We start from the raw sequence: 19,754 nt of genomic DNA on the forward strand, positions 1-19,754 counted from the left end.
AAGGCTAGGTTCACATGCTGCGTATTTAGCATGCGGTTTTTTGTTTTGGTTGATGAACGCCCATTGAGAGACACGCTAAAAATGCACCAAAAACGAAACACGTGAACCCAGCCTAATGATTAGAAGCCTCCTAGTTAGCGGGTGAGCCTGTCCGTATGGTGAAGATCATTTTATAATGTACTCAGACAGCAAAAGGCCAATCTGCAGAGCAACACAGAATGACATTTTGTTATACCAAATACTATTTTGTCACACAGAATACACAATTAAAGGGGTTTTCCAGGCACGGACAACTGATGACCTATCCATAGGATAGGTCATCAGTATATGATCGGTGGGGGTCCAACAACCGGACCCCGCACCGATTAACTGCTCCGGCTGCCTCCGGGCACTGGACATATATGCCGGATGTAGTTGGCTCCGGTCACGGAAAGCGGCCAACCTCCAGTACTGCATCTCTGCTTCTATTCAAGGGAATAGGAGCAAAACCGCAGCTCTGCAGCACGGCCGCTCCGTAGTAGTCGGAGCCATCTCCTTCCGGCTCTGAATACTGCATACCCTGCATAACATCATTGTCTACTTTATATTACAAAATGTAATGTCAAAAATATATCGCCCCACAATACTTACTCCTTACATTGTTTAACAGATTGTGAGCCCCAATGTAGGTAAGGGCCTCTGTACAGCACTACGGAATATGTTGGCGCTATAGAAGTAACAAATAAATAAATAAATAATGCAGGCAAGGTGCACTTCTCTAGTCACATGATGCATCTTTTTTATTTTTGTCTTCCCATTGAAATCAATGGTCAGTAACATTTGGGGCAGGCCCTGACGCCACTTCCAGGTGGAGGATGAATGGAGAGTTACAAGCTGAGCGTATACTTGTTTGGCGTTTTCAATAACTCTATTAGACTTAAATATAGAGAGACGCACAAATTTGTATCTGGATCTGGCGGCCAGCTAACGTAGCGGAGCATGTGTCAGGGAACCCCAATAGTTTTGGGGCTCCCACCCATCATACATTTGTGCCGTAACCTTTGTATATGCCATAGATGATGGGCAGACCCCTTTATCCAACTTTTGCCGTGACTTCGGGCTGCACATATTTGCAATTGCAACTATCACGTGATTTTGAATATTTCTATTCAGCCTACGGCCCAGGAGAAAGAATTTACGAAAGCAGATCTCTAGTTGTGTTCTCAAAAAGTCACTACTTCCTAATTGGGATTTGTTTCCGACTTGTTGGCTTAATTTACGCTCCGAGGTTTGAAATCTACCTATGGTCTCATCAGACTAATGCACTCCGCACCTCCATTCTTTACACTGCAGCTCTGCTTGTTCAGATTAGCTGCTATTTATAAGCACTGATCTATCACAAGCTCATATTGCTGCCAATTTTTTTTCCAATTATAGCATGGAGAGAATAATTATAAATTTCACGTAACTAAACGACCAGCGAGAAAGGCTATGCAGGTAACTGGAGACGTCAGTTTGCTGAGAAAATCCACAATTGGGGTATTTTCAGGAAGGATAAACCTAAAACAAGCCTAAAATGTAATAAATAGTATTTAAATGACAATTGAGGGGGAGAAGCCTGAGAATCTCTGAAAATGGGATGAATTGGGCGCACATAGAGCAGCCGCCACCACGTCTAATGCATCACTTGTCAGTTTACTGCACTTATCCATGGAGTCCTTTCTTTTTTTCCTTTGGTGCAATTAAAATATAAGATCTTAAAGCCTCTAAGACGACGGCCCGGATCCCAGCTGGCTGCAGCCCATCGTGAAATCAGCCTCCCACTGACTCCGCCATCACAGATCCAGATTTATTTCACAAAGGTTAGAAGATATCAATGGCCTGGCATAGAGATCGCATCCCCCTCCTCACCATCTGCTCACCCCTTGAGAATTGATAGGGTGGCTCTTGGATGCAGCAGCTAATTCTGCATCTGTTTTCTTTAAGCTGCAGATAATTGTGATACACATAGTCGTTCAGGGCCAAAGAAGAATCTTTTATTCGTCTCTGAATCAGGAAAAAATTATAATATTTTTTGAAAATACAATGTCAGCCAAGTCGTTCATTTTCTGGTATTGAAGTAGGGATATATAGGCGCCAATTTCAGACCTTCGTAATATTACCGAGACTTCGGGTTTACATTACGTCTGGAAAAGCTGGACCCTGTGCGGTTTTATGGTGATCCAAGTATGGGATCCGGGTTTTGCAACCGTAATATAGACCCAAATGACTTCATTATGGCTGAGTGACATTGGCCTTAGGCCCCATGCACACGAGCGTAGAATTCGTCCGTAATTGCAGACCGCAATTACGGTCTGCAATTACGGACCCATTAATTTCTATTAACCACGGACACCTTCCCGTATATATTTACGGGAAGGTGTCCTGGCCATATAAAGCCTCCTCAAGAGATAGGACATGCCCTATCTTTTGTTTTTTACGGTCCGTGCTCCCATACTTTGTATAGGAGCGTGGGCTGAAAATGCGGGTGGCTCTCTGCTGCCACCGGTGGCCGGCCGTGCCTGCAATCATGGGTAGTGATTACGGGCACGGCCGTGTGCATGACTGTGTTCACACTGGTGTCAATGTTTCCTTTTAGAACGGAAGCCATAATGTTGTGCCGCATCCGTAGTACGAGTGATCCCAAAATCGCCGGAATGACCCAGTCAACTAATGGTTTTCATCGAAATTTAAGTAGTTTTAAAGGCAAGAATAGTTTTCTGTCAAAAGTGAGAGTAACCGCCGAGGAGGCTCGCCACGCAGAAGTGAACAGAGCTTTAGTGTATGTGTATTAAAGAGCACCCCCTTTAAACACAACAAAATCCTCAGTGTCCTCCAACTTTACCGGACCCCTGCAACCTGGCTGGTTGTATCGGTCGCCCTTACTGATGGAGGTGCCATAGGTGACCTGTATCGTATAGCAGTTGTGTTTTGACTTTGTATGGCTGTAACACTGCGCTCTCCATGCACAATAATTTCTCCCCGAGCTGCAGCTATTTTCAGCAGACATATGCAGGTCAACCGCAGTTCTCGGCCACTTAAAGGGCCAGTGCTCGTTAACTGCACCTGTCTTCAGCCTTTGCACTTGTGCCTCTTGAGGACCCATCCCCTATCTCTCCTTGCCTGAGAATTTTGGTTCATTCGCTTCTTGAGCTCTGTGAAGGTGTGCTATTTCTGTTTGGTCTGTCACTGACCCGGTTTGTTTCTGACCACGTCTCTGGTTTGCTACCTGCTCTGACCACTGCCTGACCGACTACGATTACTGTCTACTACCTTGGCACTGTGAATTGGTGTCTCCCGTTCATCCAGACGTCAGCCGTTGCTAACGAAGGCTACTCCGCGGGGAGCGACCTGGAGATTCCCTGTTGGACAGACCATAACTCCTTGTGGGGGTTAAGGGTAAAGAACTTACAATCCCTTATACTCCGCTCCCCGGTTTAGCCCGAAGTTAAATCCGTTCGCGACCCAGTGGGTCCACATCGCCTCTCTGTTGGCCTCGTGGCAATAGGTTACGTTATGTAGTCGCTATATGTGAGCACTGTATGGTGGTTTTTACATTGTATAGGACTGCTCAGTATAGTGTTTTTTGCAGTGTGTGGTTGGGGCACCACTATATAGCATTGTTATTTAGGCTACTGTATGGTGCTACTTGGACAACATATGGCACTTTTATTTTTCTATATGTATAGTGTTTATAATTATATATAAGCACTGCATGGTATGATTATTTGTACGGCCATACACCATATAGGTCCCGCACATGTGCACTGCCCAGCTTAAGGCCGGTCCTGATTGTGTCAAGGTGGACGGCCGTGTTAATAATATAAACGCATGAATTAAAGTTTATTACGTTGGCTTCAGTGCGATTCGTATCGTCATTTTTATTCTGCCCCTTATGCTATAACGTGTGCCACTCCTTGCTATATACAGTATGTGCTACAAATATCATAAAGACTTTGGAACATTCTTGTGGTCAGAATAATTTTGGCATCTCAGGGCTGAGATCTGTGCACAGTATATATATGTACATGCGGAGCAGAGTATATACAACGTGTCATTAGTTTATATAGCCGGGTGCTGTCTGTTTCTGTCGGGTGTCAGGTTTACATTAGGACACCCCGGTCCTGCAGACGTTACCCAGCAGCACATTTCTATTATTATTTTCAGTTAGATTTATTATATACTGTATGTGGTATACACTGTGTTCTTTATATACAGCACATACCTGGTGACTGCCTGCCTGAGTCTAGTGGAGCGTGTCTGCCTCAGACTCCAGCTGTATATGTGCTTATTATTCGTGATTTATATAGCACCGCCATATTCCTCAGCGCTGTACAGATTGTATTCATTCACATGGGATTCTGTCTGCAGAAGAGCTCACACCTAGTTTTCCAATTTCAGTAACGAAAGCTGTCGGGCTTGGTATGCTTATCAAAAATATATATTTTTTGCGGGTAGTTTAAGAGACCGATACTACAAAAAATATTAACCAATAGGAATGATTTTCCAACCAGAATGTATTAAAAAAAAAAATTACCAATTTTACTATCCCTATGTAAAGCTGACCATATACAAGTCCACCGAACTCACCCAATTTTGGCAGAACCTTAGGTACCCCGACTCTTGGACATTCATATTGCCAGGACATTAAAGGGGTTATCCAATATGTGAATTTTTTTTAATAGGGGCATGATGAGTAAATTAAATAAATAAAAAAAGCTGTAATTACGTACCCTTGCCCCGGCAATCCAGCGCTGTTGCTCTAGCGACACTCCCGATGGTTGTTTACATGCACGTAGCATGTGACTGCTGCAGCCAATCGGAGGTCTCAGCGGTTATATTTTGTATTAATGGCATTATGCCAAAAATACAATTAGTCCCCGCTGAGCCCTGATTGGTTGCAGCGGTCACACGCTACGTGCATGTAAAAAACCATCGGGAGTGTTGCTAGAGCAACAGCGCTGGATCGCCGGGGTCAAAGATATGTAAGTATTTCTGTTTTTTGTTTTTTTTCCGGCCCCTACTAAAAAAAAAATGTAAATCCCGGATAACCCCTTTAAACGTTTTATGTGAACAAGGATAAATCTTCCGTTTGTGGATAAATTTGCTCTACTTCAACCATACCTCATAAGGAAACCATTGGCAATCCCTCACTTCCAATCAATCCTCCACAAAAACAATAGGCAAAATCTAAAAGAAAATATTACTGAGACTTTCTTCAAAGTATCCCGTACTTCAAGTTTGTCCATTTTATCTTCATTTCCTTTGTGGGTAAGAATAGGAAATAATATTGACTAAGAATTTACAACTTATCCGCATTCCATGTATTGTGATGTCACCAAGCCAAATATTCACTGTTCAGTTTGATTGGTTGATGATCAATGACATCATAGTGCATGAAATACTGGGCATGTTTCAGCTTTGACTGTTCTTCACGGTATATAATGGGGCAGATTTACTAATACTTACGTTTTAGACAGCTAAAATGTGCAAAGTGGTGCACGCTGTGTGATTAAATTTGGCGCAAATAACTACAGATTCTAGACACTATTTTCTTTATACCACCTATTAGTTGGCTTAGTTTACACCAGTTTTTTGCGCCCCCTTTCCGCCCGGACTTGCCCTATTCTCGATATATTGCATCTGGTCGAGGGCATAAGATCATTCTCTCTTAGAATAACTCTCATATGTTGCGGTTTCTTGCGGGGCTACAGAGAATTTCAAGTTCTCCAATTTTGACCTACATCTCTAAGTGGACATTGGGCATTTATAGGTGTCCTATGACTTGTATGGTCTGTATACACTCATTATAACCAGCTGCATTAATATTGTGGTAAAGCCTGTGCCGATCCCAATTCCATATGAGGAGAAAGCACTCACTATAGGGTTGTAGAGCTCCAAATTTGCCTCTATACATTAGAAGACATTGCCCGGCATGCAGCGTAGTGTTATCTTTTGCTCCATGGTCGGTTTCCTGGGGGTTTGTCATTGCAGTAATTCATCTGAAAAACTTTCCTGGAATCCCGCAGATGTGTCTGGCAAGTCCTCATGGCACAGTGAAAAGCTGAGAAAACTCCAAGAAAGGGTCAAGCTTGGATTGGCACAGATTGCTCTTGATTAAAAATGACAGCTAAGACACCCAGCTAAAGTAAGACACAGGGCGCACATCCGTAAATCAGCGCAGGGTGTGTTTGTCCAGGGTTTGCTAAAGTCGTGTTTGTGGGCTGTGTAGGTGTCTACGGACATTTTAATCCAATTTTGAAAATCTGTTCCTGGAAATATCCCTGCACTACATGCATAAAATCTCACTCTGTGTATGTGCAGCCCTATCCGCGGGCAGCATGTTATAGGGCAGGAGGAGCTGAGCAGATTGATATATAGTTGTCTGGGAAAAGATTCAGTACAAGGCCTTATTCACACGAGTGTTGAATACGTCCGCGTGACGGCCGTTTTGTTCCGTTTTCACGGATCCCTCCATAGGCTCAAATCTATGGGGATCCGTGAAAACGGGACCCGCACGGGGGCACCTCGGACGTGTGAATTTAGCCTAACTTGCCATTTATTCATTCAAGTCTCTTCCTGTTGTTAGCTCCGGAGTCCACTGGGCGGTCCTACTAAGTGATTGGCTGCTATCGCTGCATCCGCACTCATACAGGGAAGGCTGTCACTGGGAAGGACCACCCACTGGACTCCTACGTTTAGAAAGAGCATATGTTTAGCTCCATAAATAACCAGTTATACTAAATCTTTTCTCACCAATCTATATATCAATCTGCTCAGCTCCTGTATTTTCTACGTGACAGGTGCTCTTTAATGCAGAGTGATCGGTAGTAAAAGAAAAACTAGAGATCGCAAATCAGAACCGATGCGGACTCTTCGGCATCATACATTTGCCTTGGGAACACCGCCCAGAATGCTCTCCCCACACCTGACGTAAAATATGGTGGCAGAACGCAAATTACTTTGTCTTTATCTCAAATGCAGTAACACGTTTTAGAGTGCTAGTGCATACCTTCTTCAGGCTGAGAGACAATCGTGGTTGATCATAGATTTCTTACCAATCTTAGAGGCCAGGAAACCTATTGTGACTCTTAAAGATCTAATGCTGTCATAAATGTCTGATCTGTATTTTATTTATTTTTTTCACAATCCTCTGATGTGTCATGGATACATATGAGAAAATCACTTTGAAGTCTCCAATCAATTTAATTGTCATCGAATTAGGGTGTTGTGCTAGAATACCAGAAGCAGAAATCTCTGTGCAGTGCCAAAGGGGTTTGAGCTTTCATCATGGAAATCGGTTATAGTCCAAGATCATAGACTTATACAATGTGATCGTCTCGTGTATCTATGATCTGTGAGAAGATCATTTTGATTGGAATTTGCCCTTTAAATCTATCCCCATAAACATGCTCTCCAGGTTTTTTTCCGAGCTAGGAAGTATTTTTTTTTAATGTGGTTTTGTCTAATTCTATTATGGTCTGAATCAACCAGCCCACACCGCCCCCTTTTTTAATCGCCTTTAATTCTGTGTATATATATATAAAAGTTTTCTCCTTAAGCTCAAATTTGCTGGACTCGAGGCCGCACTTTAGGGTTAATAGTTGTCCCCCACAATAGAACAAGCACCCACAGCGATGGCTTTTTAATGTCATTCGTTTCAGCGAAAGAAAACAGGAAAAGTTACACGTTCTCAGCCGCTAAGAATTTCTTGCGCTTTTTCCACTCATCTCATTCATTCAATGTGCATTTCCATGTCTAAACATGACAAAAATAGCACCTCTGCCGCCCCTGTTCCTTGTCATTGACTCTCACAACCGAGGCATTGTGTGCCACAAAGTCAAACAATTGAACTGCAAAAAGACCATTCCTAGAGCGTGTTCATAATGCTGGATGTGTGCGCTAATTGACCGAAACGAACATTGACTCCACGTCCCCGGGGACCGGCCCTATAGCCGGCTGCCATCTGCTGCCAGAGATTTGAGGCCTGAGGTCTATTACAGAGGACGCTCTGTCTGCCCCCGGCATGTGCGGCTCCTTCTGCGCCTCCGTGCTCTGCACACAGCCAGACCCCATGTCGTTTCCAAGGGGATATTGCTTGAGGACACAGGACATTTGACTTCAGTCGGTGCCTAGGACTTGATGCCAGGCTCTCTGGAGGATGAAGGCTGAAAAACGAAGAGGACGCTAATGATTATTCGCCAATCAGGAGCAATTGTTGAATTTATGGAGGTTCCGCAATAGTAGAATTAAATGGAAGCGGAATTTATATAATCCGGAGCTTGGATTCGCAGTTGTTTTTTCTTGGGGGGGGGGGGGGGGGTGTCAAGATACACCAGAACAGAAGATACATTTATCTGGCCTTTCATTGGGTAAGTTATTGTTGAGGAAAGAGTCTTTTACTCAAGAATAGTTTGTATATAATAGCGCTGCTCATCTTACTCACTTATTTTCAAATATACAGATGTAGCAGAGCTGAATTTGTCATTTTACATAAGGGTTGCATTGTGGGTACATGGTGATACTTCTTTAAGTTGAGATAATAAAGTAGGTTTGCCTGCAGTCCTATGTAGAAGAATAGGAAGCAAGTTAACACGTGACAAACTCCGCTCCCCTAGATCTGCGTGCGCTCGATTTTGAGGAAAATAAATATTTTTGTTGTCCCTTTGTCTTGTTAGCGCCGTTTCTTGTGTCCGTTTTACATTTCTTTTCTAGTTATAGTCTGGAAAAAAATTATGTTTAGCTATTTGGATTTATTTTTATATCTGATAAGTACAGTAAAAAAAATAGTGTAGTACCGTGTTAGCCAGAGACATCATGAAATGTTAAATACTTTTGTGTCAAATTATCATACCGACTATACTTTTGTCTTTTTTGACACAAAAGTATTTAACATTTCATAATATCTGATAAGAAAATTCAACCCAGATTATTGCATTTGGGGAAACAAGGGTTAAAAGCAGTTTCGGATAAGCAAGACCTAAGATAACAGCTTTAAATAAACCATACAAGATTTTTGACCAGCTACAAATAAAACCAAATGTGCCATTAAAGGGTTACCAGGGACGCCACCATGCACATTAGTCGGCCGGTTGCGCCATAATTAGATTGTCCACCTTTATGGAACTGGTGCACGTCCCATCTATTTGCATTACATCTCTTATGTAGCCCATTTGTGTTTGGGGCCCATTATCATATCCAGTCCTGGGTCCACCGGAGGATCCTGTTATTTTGGTGGACCTGTCAAATCCTGATTGTAGCAAATATTAGCTGTAAGAAGTCTTAGGCCCTGTTCACACAGAGTTTTTTGCAGGAGGAAAATTCCTCCTGTAAAAACTGACCCTGGAGGTTTTCATGTTTGATGTGGTTTTTGATGTGGTTTTTGACGTGGTTTTTGAGGCGGTTTTTCAGGCTGTTTTTTGCCGAGGTTTTCACACGCATGAGGCTGGGTTCACACAACCATGTTACGTACATAATGTACGGAACGTATTTCGGCCGGAAGACCCGGACCGAAGACAGTGCAGGGAGCCGGGCTCCTAGCATCATAGTGATGTACGACGCTAGGAGTCCCTGCCTCTGCGTGGAACTACTGTCCCGTACTGTAATCATGATTACAGTACGGGACAGTTGTCCTGCAGCGAGGCAGGGACTCCTAGCGTCGTACAGAACTATGATGCTAGGAGCCCGGCTCCCTGCACTGTCTTCGGTCCGGGTCTTCCGGCTGAAATACGTTCCGTACATTACGGACGTAACATGGTCGTGTGAACCCAGCCTGACATCCTTCTGTCAACGGATCTGTCACCATTGAAATGAATGGTGATGCAAACGGAACTTACTTCACACTTGCCTTTCCGTTGAGGGGTTCCCCTGACTGAAAGCACCGACGGAACCCCTCAGCAGAAACCACGCTGATGTGAACAGGCCCACATTAAAAAAAACATTGTTTTCTGTTTGCATCATCATTGACTTCAATGCTGATGGATCCGTTGCTAATGGGATTCCCTACACTGCGGTATTGGTTCAGTCGAAACGACAGAACCCTTTGCACAACGGGGGACAAACAGAAACCATTAGCAACGGATCTGTCACCACTTCACACTTGCCTTTCCGTTGAGGGGTTCCCCTGACTGAAAGCACCGACGGAACCCCTCAGCGGAAACCACGCTGATGTGAACAGGCCCACATTAAAAAAAAAAAGTATACTTACTTCTTGAATCAATTTCCCAACATCAATGTCCATTCGGTGGTACACCTCTGCTGTCGTCATTTCTGTTCCTGAAATGTTAAAAAAAAATAAAAAAGAGATGACATACATGAACAACTGCATAACAAAATTAAAAAATTAAAAATAAAAAAATCGAAAAAAAAAATCTAAAAAAAAAATCTAAAAAAAAAATTAAAAAAAAAAATCGAAAAAAAAAAATGCACAGCTCCATTCATGTATAGCATGTATGGAACATAGGAGCAATTGCACTTACTTGTATTCGATTTGGATGCAGGACTTCGGTTTTCTGTATCCCTGAGTTCTGTCCACGATGTTTTTCAGGCTCCACGAGCAGACAGGAAATGACAGCCCCTTGCTGGGCTGGACTAGCAGCAGGAGACGACTCCTGCAAAACACTCGGCAATATACTCGTCAGAAAACACCTCACTAGTTCGAGGTGTTTTTTGACGTGTCCCCATTGCTTTCAATGCGGTTTTGGACGCGGAAACCGCATCAAGAAGGGTCATGTCCCTTCTTTTTGCCGCGACGCGTTTTTTTTACTCGCGGTAAAAAAACGCCTCCGTCTCCCATTGAAATCAATGGGAGTCATTTTGGGTCGTTTTTGGCGCGTTTTCCGACGCGTTTTCCGCGTCAAAAAACGTGTCAAAAAACTCCGTGTGAACAGGGCCTTACAGTAGGTCTGTCTGTGCTTCTCATTGACGGCAAACAGAGATCTTTAACATGGTGAGGAATTAGCCATTACCAAGCCTATAAACTTGGTCCCCTTTTGGAGGACAAGAGGTGGGCTGTTTCTTCGGATCCATTGCACCCACCAAAGTCACTTATTCGCATTGCACTCAAAAAACATTGTTTAGCTGGACACCACTAAAGACGCCATTAGTCAAGATGGGGGAAGGGCTATATAACGAGAGGTTGTAGTGTATGATATTTAGCTGTAATTTGCATTCATGGTTCATTAGTCATGTTTATCGTTACTGTATCTGCAGAGCAGAGATGAGAGACATATATATGAGAATTAAAGGGCTCGGCCGTAGCACATGGAGACAAGTTGACTTTAGCCAGGTCGGGTCAAGGCCTTGAATGCTGCCAGACACCATCTGCACGGAGAGTTTATGTTCCCTCTTGTCTTTTTATAGGTTTTCTCCTGGCACTTTTGCATTGTGCATCAGGCCAAGAGCAATCCTGTTCTGTTAATGGTGGACTCCCCATTTTTTTATTTGACCCTGGTGTGTATGTGATTGTTTAGTGCAGAGTTTCCCAACCTTTTCAGGCTTGATGCACCCCGGGGAAAAAAAAATTTCCTCAGGTCACCGCTACCAAAAATTGTTTACAAAAAGACAAAAAACAAGCACTACACTGTTCACACAGCGTTTTTTGTAAGGCAGAAAAAATCTGCCTCAAAATTCTTTCAGGAGTTTGACGCTTTTTTTTCTCGTTTTTTTGCTTGCCTTTTTTTAAGCCTTTGAAAGTAATGCAAAAAAGCAGGTTTTTTCTGCCTCCAATTAAATTCAATGGGAGATCAGAGGCGGAAACCACTCGAAGACCATCAGCCCCCACTCACAGCAAAATGACCATCAGCCCCCACTCACCGCAAAATGACCATCAGCCCCCACCCGCAGCAAAATGACCATCAGCCCCCACTCACAGCAAAATGACCATCAGCCCCCACTCGCAGCAAAATGACCATCAGCCCCCACTCGCAGCAAAATGACCATCAGCCCCCACTCACAGCAAAATGGCCATCAGCCCTCAACTCGCAGTAAAATTACCACTAGCCCCCCAGTCACAGTAAAATGGCCATCATCCCCCACTCACAGCAAAATGACCATCAACCCCCCCCCCCCGAAAAAGTGACCATCACAGACATGAATGGCAGAATGAATACTTATGCTTCCCAGGACCGCAGTGTTGATCGACCAATAAGCTTATATGTATGAGTGCTGGCAGACAGTCCCCCAATATCCTATGTCAAGAATTCGACAGGTTGTATTTTAACCTATTTGATCCCCTTTAATATGAGCAGTGCCAGAGTTGCCTGACAGCCGCCTATCCCACTATTGTGAGCAGAAAATATTAAGACAAATGCTCATTATTGGCCGTATCATGCAAAATATCAAATATCTGTTGCTAGATTTAAAGGAATTGTCTCTTGAAGACAACCCGTGTCCATATGTCCTATTAGGGCATATGGACGTCCATGTGCGGACCCCTGCTCGGGACTTCCATCTACGAGCTAGTATGAGTTCTTCATTTCAAAACCGCCTTGTTATACAGCCACTCATGGGTCTAGGAAACTGGGTGACACCACTGTTGGAATTTTAATAGAGGCCATATCAGGTATATCTTAGGGGGACCATACACATTAGACTAATGTCAGCCCAACCGGTTCATTTGGCATATGGGGGGGGGGGGGGTGAACATGCCCGGTCCTCTGTTCTCAAGGGAGATAGGTCGTCACCAGAGGTATCTGGCAGTGGCTTATTACCCTGATCATGCCTGGCTATGAGTAGGTTGAAAGGTATGGCTGTTGGAGGAACAAGCGTTTGGCCGACATCTGTTGAAGGTGTATGGCCGACATCTATTGAAGGCGTATGGCCGACATCTATTGAAGGCGTATGGCCGACATCTATTGAAGGGGTATGGCCGACATCTATTGAAGGGGTATGGCCGACATCTATTGAAGGCGTATGGCCGACATCTATTGAAGGCGTATGGCCGACATCTATTGAAGGCGTATGGCCGACATCTATTGAAGGCGTATGGCCGACATCTATTGAAGGCGTATGGCCGACATCTATTGAAGGCGTATGGCCGACATCTATTGAAGGCGTATGGCCGACATCTATTGAAGGCGTATGGCCGACATCTATTGAAGGCGTATGGCCGACATCTATTGAAGGCGTATGGCCGACATCTATTGAAGGCGTATGGCCGACATCTATTGAAGGCGTATGGCCGACATCTATTGAAGGCGTATGGCCGACATCTATTGAAGGCGTATGGCCGACATCTATTGAAGGCGTATGGCCGACATCTATTGAAGGCGTATGGCCGACATCTATTGAAGGCGTATGGCCGACATCTATTGAAGGCGTATGGCCGACATCTATTGAAGGCGTATGGCCGACATCTATTGAAGGCGTATGGCCGACATCTATTGAAGGCGTATGGCCGACATCTATTGAAGGCGTATGGCCGACATCTATTGAAGGCGTATGGCCGACATCTATTGAAGGCGTATGGCCGACATCTATTGAAGGCGTATGGCCGACATCTATTGAAGGCGTATGGCCGACATCTATTGAAGGCGTATGGCCGACATCTATTGAAGGCGTATGGCCGACATCTATTGAAGGCGTATGGCCGACATCTATTGAAGGCGTATGGCCGACATCTATTGAAGGCGTATGGCCGACATCTATTGAAGGCGTATGGCCGACATCTATTGAAGGCGTATGGCCGACATCTATTGAAGGCGTATGGCCGACATCTATTGAAGGCGTATGGCCGACATCTATTGAAGGCGTATGGCCGACATCTATTGAAGGCGCATGGCCGACATCTATTGAAGGCGTATGGCCGACATCTATTGAAGGCGCATGGCCGACATCTATTGAAGGCGCATGGCCGACATCTATTGAAGGTGTATGGCCACCTGAAGAAGACGACTTATATCTACTGGTTATTACATTGTCATATATTCTCTTGAGCTGTAGCCAACAGGGACCAAATCGCAGCTTGAGCTTCTTATATTCTCCTTCAGCTGCTAACTCCTTGTGACATAAGTCTCTGTCATTTTTTTTTTATGTGTCGGCGTATCTAGAGGAACATGTAAAGCCTCCGCAGTCCTTGTCCGGGTGGGTTTTTATCAGGGCTGACACGCTGCATTACATTTAGCAGGTCAGCTTAAATGATGTGTTACTGTACAGTAAAGGGATTTGGCTACGGAGGATATAGAGGAAATCGGTCATACCATATAATTAATCTCTACAGAGAAGCAGACGGCAGAGAATGCTCAGATCTTGATTAACATGACATCAAAGCAGTAAAGAGAGATGATTACATTGATTTATGACTCGCTGCAAAATAAGAGATCTCTTTAAAACACTGTGTAGAAAGTAGGTTTGCTACTGGAAAGCATAAGAATTAAAGGGAACCCACCATCTATGGATGTACACGGAGAATGTAGGGCTGGTGTAGGTGCAAAATGGTGGTCCAGACCATCCTACATACTATCCTCAATAGCATTGGCATGGTATAAAATCTTGTATGTGCTGCCACCACCTACTCATGCTTGGGGGTAGCCATATTTGAGCTGTCCAGTTTATCTGCTGATGAATGAATTGGGCACTGTTGGTATCTGTGGGCATAAGGCATCTTTGTTTTAATGCCTCAGTGACGTTAATAGATTCTGTGAACTTCATGAATATTTATTATACAGTCATGATTTGCATATGTATGCATTGAAATAAGTCATTCTGCACTCATAAGCTGTATCTGGGCTATACATTATTGGTTCTGGAGGCACAGTTGGCCACAGGGGCGTAGAGGAATAATTTATATCACTCTGTTTAAAGGGAATGTGTAGCCAGCAAAACATGTTTTTTTTGTTTTTTTTTTTAGTTAAACAATTAGTGTGTAGGTGATTAAACATTGTTCTAATTTTTAATTTTTTTTTCACGAGTCAGGAAATATTATAAATTGGATTCAATTTATAATATTTCCCAGCACTGGTCACTAGATGGAGCCATTCCCAAAATTGCAGCATTGCATGTGGTAAAGCAACCACATTGCTTTATGCTGCAAAATTGGGTAAAAATCCCTCGCTCTAGTGAGCTCTGAGAATCCCCCCCTCCTTTATCCTGGCTAGTGCCGGGAGAAACGAGGGGTTTGAACGGTCTAACCTCCTACACTGTGTGTCGCCATTTTTTGAGCTAACACACAGTGTAGAAGGTTTACATACAGTAGTAAACACACACTGAAACACGAACATACATAGAAATAACTTACCTGCTCCAGTCGCCGCCGCTCCCTCCGGTCCATCCGCTCCGTCTGCTGCCGCTGCTCCATGTGCACAAGTCCGGAAGCCGCGACCGGAAGTAGTAATCTTACTGTCCGGCCGCGACTTCCGATCCACAGGAAAATGGCGCCGGACGGCGCGCATTTCAAATTGAACTGTGTGGGAGCGGCACATGCGCTGTTCCCACACAGCGGCGTACACGATAGTGGATGGAACGGGCCCCGTTCGCAGTCCCTATGGGACTGGAGCTGCCGTATTCCATGTCTGTATGTGTCGTTAATCGACACATACAGAAATGGAAAAAAAAATGGCAGCTCCCATAGAGAAGAAAAAGTGTAAAAATAAAAAAAAGTAACACACAAACACACAAATAAATCCAAACGTTTTTAATAAAGCACTAACATCTTTAACATATTAAAAAAAAAATTTTGGTGACACTGTTCCTTTAAGGGGTTTGTCTTTTTTTTTGTTAGAGAGGTCTCATGATAAGCTGATTGCTGAGATCCACAATGATCAGCTGCAAGCTGTGGGGGAAACCAGCAGCAAGTGTTCAATTCCCCTGCAGTGCCGCCGCAGGATAAGTGAAGCATTACACAGTTCCCATTGAAATCCTTATAAATGAAATGTGCCATAGTTCTAGAAATTTCAGACGATTATATGTTCTTCTTACTGTGAAGGCAAAAAATAAATCTAATAATAGAAGGCCGTGATATCATTGGGGGACAAATTCTTACTGCGCCGCTGATCTTTGCTTTTAGGCCTGAGGTCTGTCTGTGGGCTTGTGAGGGTTAAATTTGCACAGGGTCCATGTCTAGCCTGACATCATGAAGAGAAATGTTTCTTGTTCATGCTGTGTATTTATTCTACCATGTGTAGTTACTAATCCATTAATACTCTGGCTGATCCTCCTTATATAAAACATATGGGCGGTGTAATTTGCTTGCATGATTTTCTGACACCTGGATAACATTATTACATCTGTATTATACGGAAAATTGGATGCAGTTGTCTAATAACGAAGCTGAGGAGCTCCAATATTTTAGCACGTTATGGCTGTAATGTTCAGATCTTGAGACGGTAGAGTATATATTAAAGGGGGTGTCATATCCTGTCAAGTTTTGCTTTCCTGGCAGCAGATTGAACATTTACATTATGGCTACCTTGCCAATAATTGCTGGCGGTGGGGGCTCTTAGTACTGATACCACCCATGATCAATTGCTGGCTGGAGTACTCACAGTATAAACCAGGGATGCCCCATGGGCTATCCATAGACAAATGCCAAGTGTACCAAGCCAAACATTTGTACAAAACCTTTCTTTCCATTAAGTTATATCTTAGGCTTTCGGCTATATTCATTTCTATTGAAGTCTAAGTTGGAGGAGAAGCAAGCTACTTCCTCTCTCACAGATGTTACCAATGGACTATCCTTCCAAGCATTACTTGTTTTGAGCAAAACTTTGTAACCCTATAGGTTAGTGTTCCCCAACCTGTGGCTCTCTGGCTGTTGCAGAACTACAACTCCAAAGGCTGTCAGATGATGAGAGTCGTAGTTTTGCAACAACTGGAGAACCACCGGTTCGGGAACACTGTTATAGGCTAGAAATCAAAGTGATGGACGGGAGGGTTCTCTCATGATCATTGACTGCCAGGAAGAGCTGAGCGTGGGTGTTGGTGTACTCCATGTGGATATACCCTTAGTTATGTATCACAATTTTAGTTTTGTATAAGATAACATACCACTACTACTACCCGCAGGCTGAGGTGTATATTACACTGCAGTCATAATGTGCCTTTAAAAAAGTTCCAGACACGGCCTACTATATGGTGCCAACCACAGTGCTCCCCAAACAGCAAGCCATAGTGGTAATCATATAATTCCCCAAACTGCCAGCCATAGAGGTGTAACCTAAAGCTCCTGGGCCCCAATGCAAAATGTGTAATAGGGCCCTCCGCCTACCATGTGCCATGTATAATACTGGTGTCTTTTTATGTGGCAGAGGGGCCGTAGGTCCTTGGTACGATTGCTATCTCTGCAACCCAAAAAGCCACACTTAGTGCCAGCCTTATAGCATTCATCCCAATCTCTTCACAACCTCCTCATTGCAGGGTATATATTGGCACACACACAAGTGTATTACCATAGTGGCACCGTAGATGCATCTCAGTTGCTTAAGACTGGGTTCACACTGTGCGTTTTTGTTGCGTTTTTAGCAGTGTTTTTTGTTTTGGTAGATAAAACCCATTTCTCTTAATGGGAATTCATCAACCAAAATTCATGCTAAAAACTCAGTGTGAACCCAGCCCTTTTGAGGAGACTTATCTACTAAGACCATGTGCACACAGCTGTTCTAATTCGTCTTCTATTTTGGGTTTTGACAGGAGAGGAGCAGGAAAGACTGATCTTTCTGGGGGTCATTGATTTTTAGATCTTGATCAAGGGCAAAGTGTCAAGGGGCGGCAGGGAAGCAACTTTTTTCTTCTCCCCATTCTTTGTGGCAACATCTGTTGCACCATGTGTATGGGTCAATGTATTACTTCATAGATGATATTGATCTCTGTAGAGAATAGTCTGCTTGTACAGACTAGGGAATCTTTTTTTTAATTTTTTTTACTACCAGCATTTTCCATTAAATTGAATCAATATAATATATCAGTAGGATATGCCATGGAATTCACTGATCGCTGGGGGTCCAACCATTGTGATCTCTTCTGATCCCTAGAATATGGAATCACTAGTGATCGTTGAGGGTCCCACAAGTGAGACAAATCAAAAAGTTGTTGCATATCTTTAACTATAATCTTTATTGATCGGAGACCTCATTCAACCAACATCACATTTTTAGGTCTAATACTTCCTCTTCAAGGACCCATTTCTGTCTATAGACCTGTTTTTCCAAATTTTGGTTCCCATGCTGTGACCTTCAAAGAGAAATTTCCGTCACAATTGATATTAGCATCAAGAACGTTTCAAAATTTTATGTTGAAGTTATTGTAAAAAATACGTTTTACCAAATACTTAAATTTTTATTATGAATTTAACTCCCATCGTGCCTCGGGATGGACAACAGATATCTCACTCTGTGTTCCATGGGAGAAGCTCTATCTTATATCCCCATCTCATTGTCGCCCCCTGTTGGCTAAAACAAATTGTATGACCTGCCAAATACAAGCGCTTACTATTCTAATACTGCGCTCTATGAGATATGGATCTGTGAGGGTAGCAGAATGGTCATATCGGAGTGCTCTTTAATGGGGTTGGCTCCAACTTTCAATTTTTGGCCCATCCTTAAGTTTGATCCCAATCGATCAGCAGAAGGAAGAAACTGTGGCACTGTACATATGAATGTGGCTGTGTCTCGTACTGCAGCTCAGATGTGTTTGAACGGGCTGAGATGCAGTACCAGATGCAGCCACACTCATATGTATGGCACTGTGCTTAGATAAACCATGAAGCAGCGGCAGCACTTTCTTAGGCCACCAGATCTTACATTAATGGCTTATCCTGAGGTTAGGCCAACAATGAAATATCCTAGACAATATCTTTATATAGAACCTGTCACCTCTCTTGACATGTCTGTTTTAGAAAATGCTTGTATTGCCCATGAAATAAAAATTCTGGAACATATTCTCTTAGAATTCTTCATTGTGCCGTTCCTCTGTAAGTCCTCCTAGAAATTGTATGAATAAATTGGCAACTGGGTGTTATCATGCTGTGTCAAAGGGGCGTGTCCTTACAGTCTCACTCTGTCAGCACTGATTGAACAGTGTCACTGTGTAGGGACACACCCCCAACTAGTAACACCTAGTTGTCAATCTTTTCATATATTTCTAGGAGGAATAACAGAGGAACGGCACAAGGTAGAGTTCTAAGAAAAGATGCTACAGAATTATTTCATGGGCATACATTTACTAAAACAGACATGTCAGGAGAGAGAACTATTTAACTTTTAACAATGTTGTTCACTTCGTAATCAAATGTCATTAGAACTTTCTTACATTTTCTTCTAGACATGGAGGAGCTGATCGTGGAGCTGCGCTTGTTTCTGAAACTGCTGGATCATGAATATCTTACGACAATGGTTAAAGAGAAAAAGACTGTCATAAGCAACATTTTGCAAAGGATACAGTCATCCAAAGGTCAGTAAGACGCTGTCCAAGTCAAGCTGTCTCTGTGGTTAACCCCGCACGTCTTAATGCCTCGGGCCCTGCAGAGGATGCGAATGTCACATTGATTCACTTATGTTTCTATATAGTTTGTGTTACCAGCCTGATGCATGATCTCTCATTTATTACACATTGAAATGTTTTATTAAGTACAATGATATATTTGCGGGCGGCTCGCGGGTGACACTCTGCTGCCGGCCGATCCGAAAATCACGGGCATGCACATGGCTACGGTCGTGTGCATGAGGCCTAAAACGTAACTTTTACTTCATATTAATAAAAATAGGAGGTAGTCCTTTAAAAAAGGGTGGAGGGTCTAAAAATGC

At 43.4% G+C, this 19,754-nt stretch overlaps 1 protein-coding gene across 3 annotated transcripts in view; it reads left to right on the forward strand.

The window, feature by feature from the left end:
* The window catches only part of AFAP1 (actin filament associated protein 1), a 122,423-nt gene that overhangs the window by 40,002 nt on the left and 62,667 nt on the right, over nucleotides 1–19,754 (forward strand). For all 3 annotated transcript variants that reach the window (XM_075857622.1, XM_075857638.1, XM_075857629.1), the window contains exon 2: nucleotides 19,273–19,401. In XM_075857622.1, coding sequence (XP_075713737.1) covers nucleotides 19,273–19,401 — 129 coding nt within the window. The remainder of the gene's footprint in view (nucleotides 1–19,272; nucleotides 19,402–19,754) is intronic.

Source organism: Rhinoderma darwinii, chromosome 1, assembly GCF_050947455.1.
Source record: "Rhinoderma darwinii isolate aRhiDar2 chromosome 1, aRhiDar2.hap1, whole genome shotgun sequence".
NCBI lineage: Eukaryota > Metazoa > Chordata > Amphibia > Anura > Rhinodermatidae > Rhinoderma > Rhinoderma darwinii.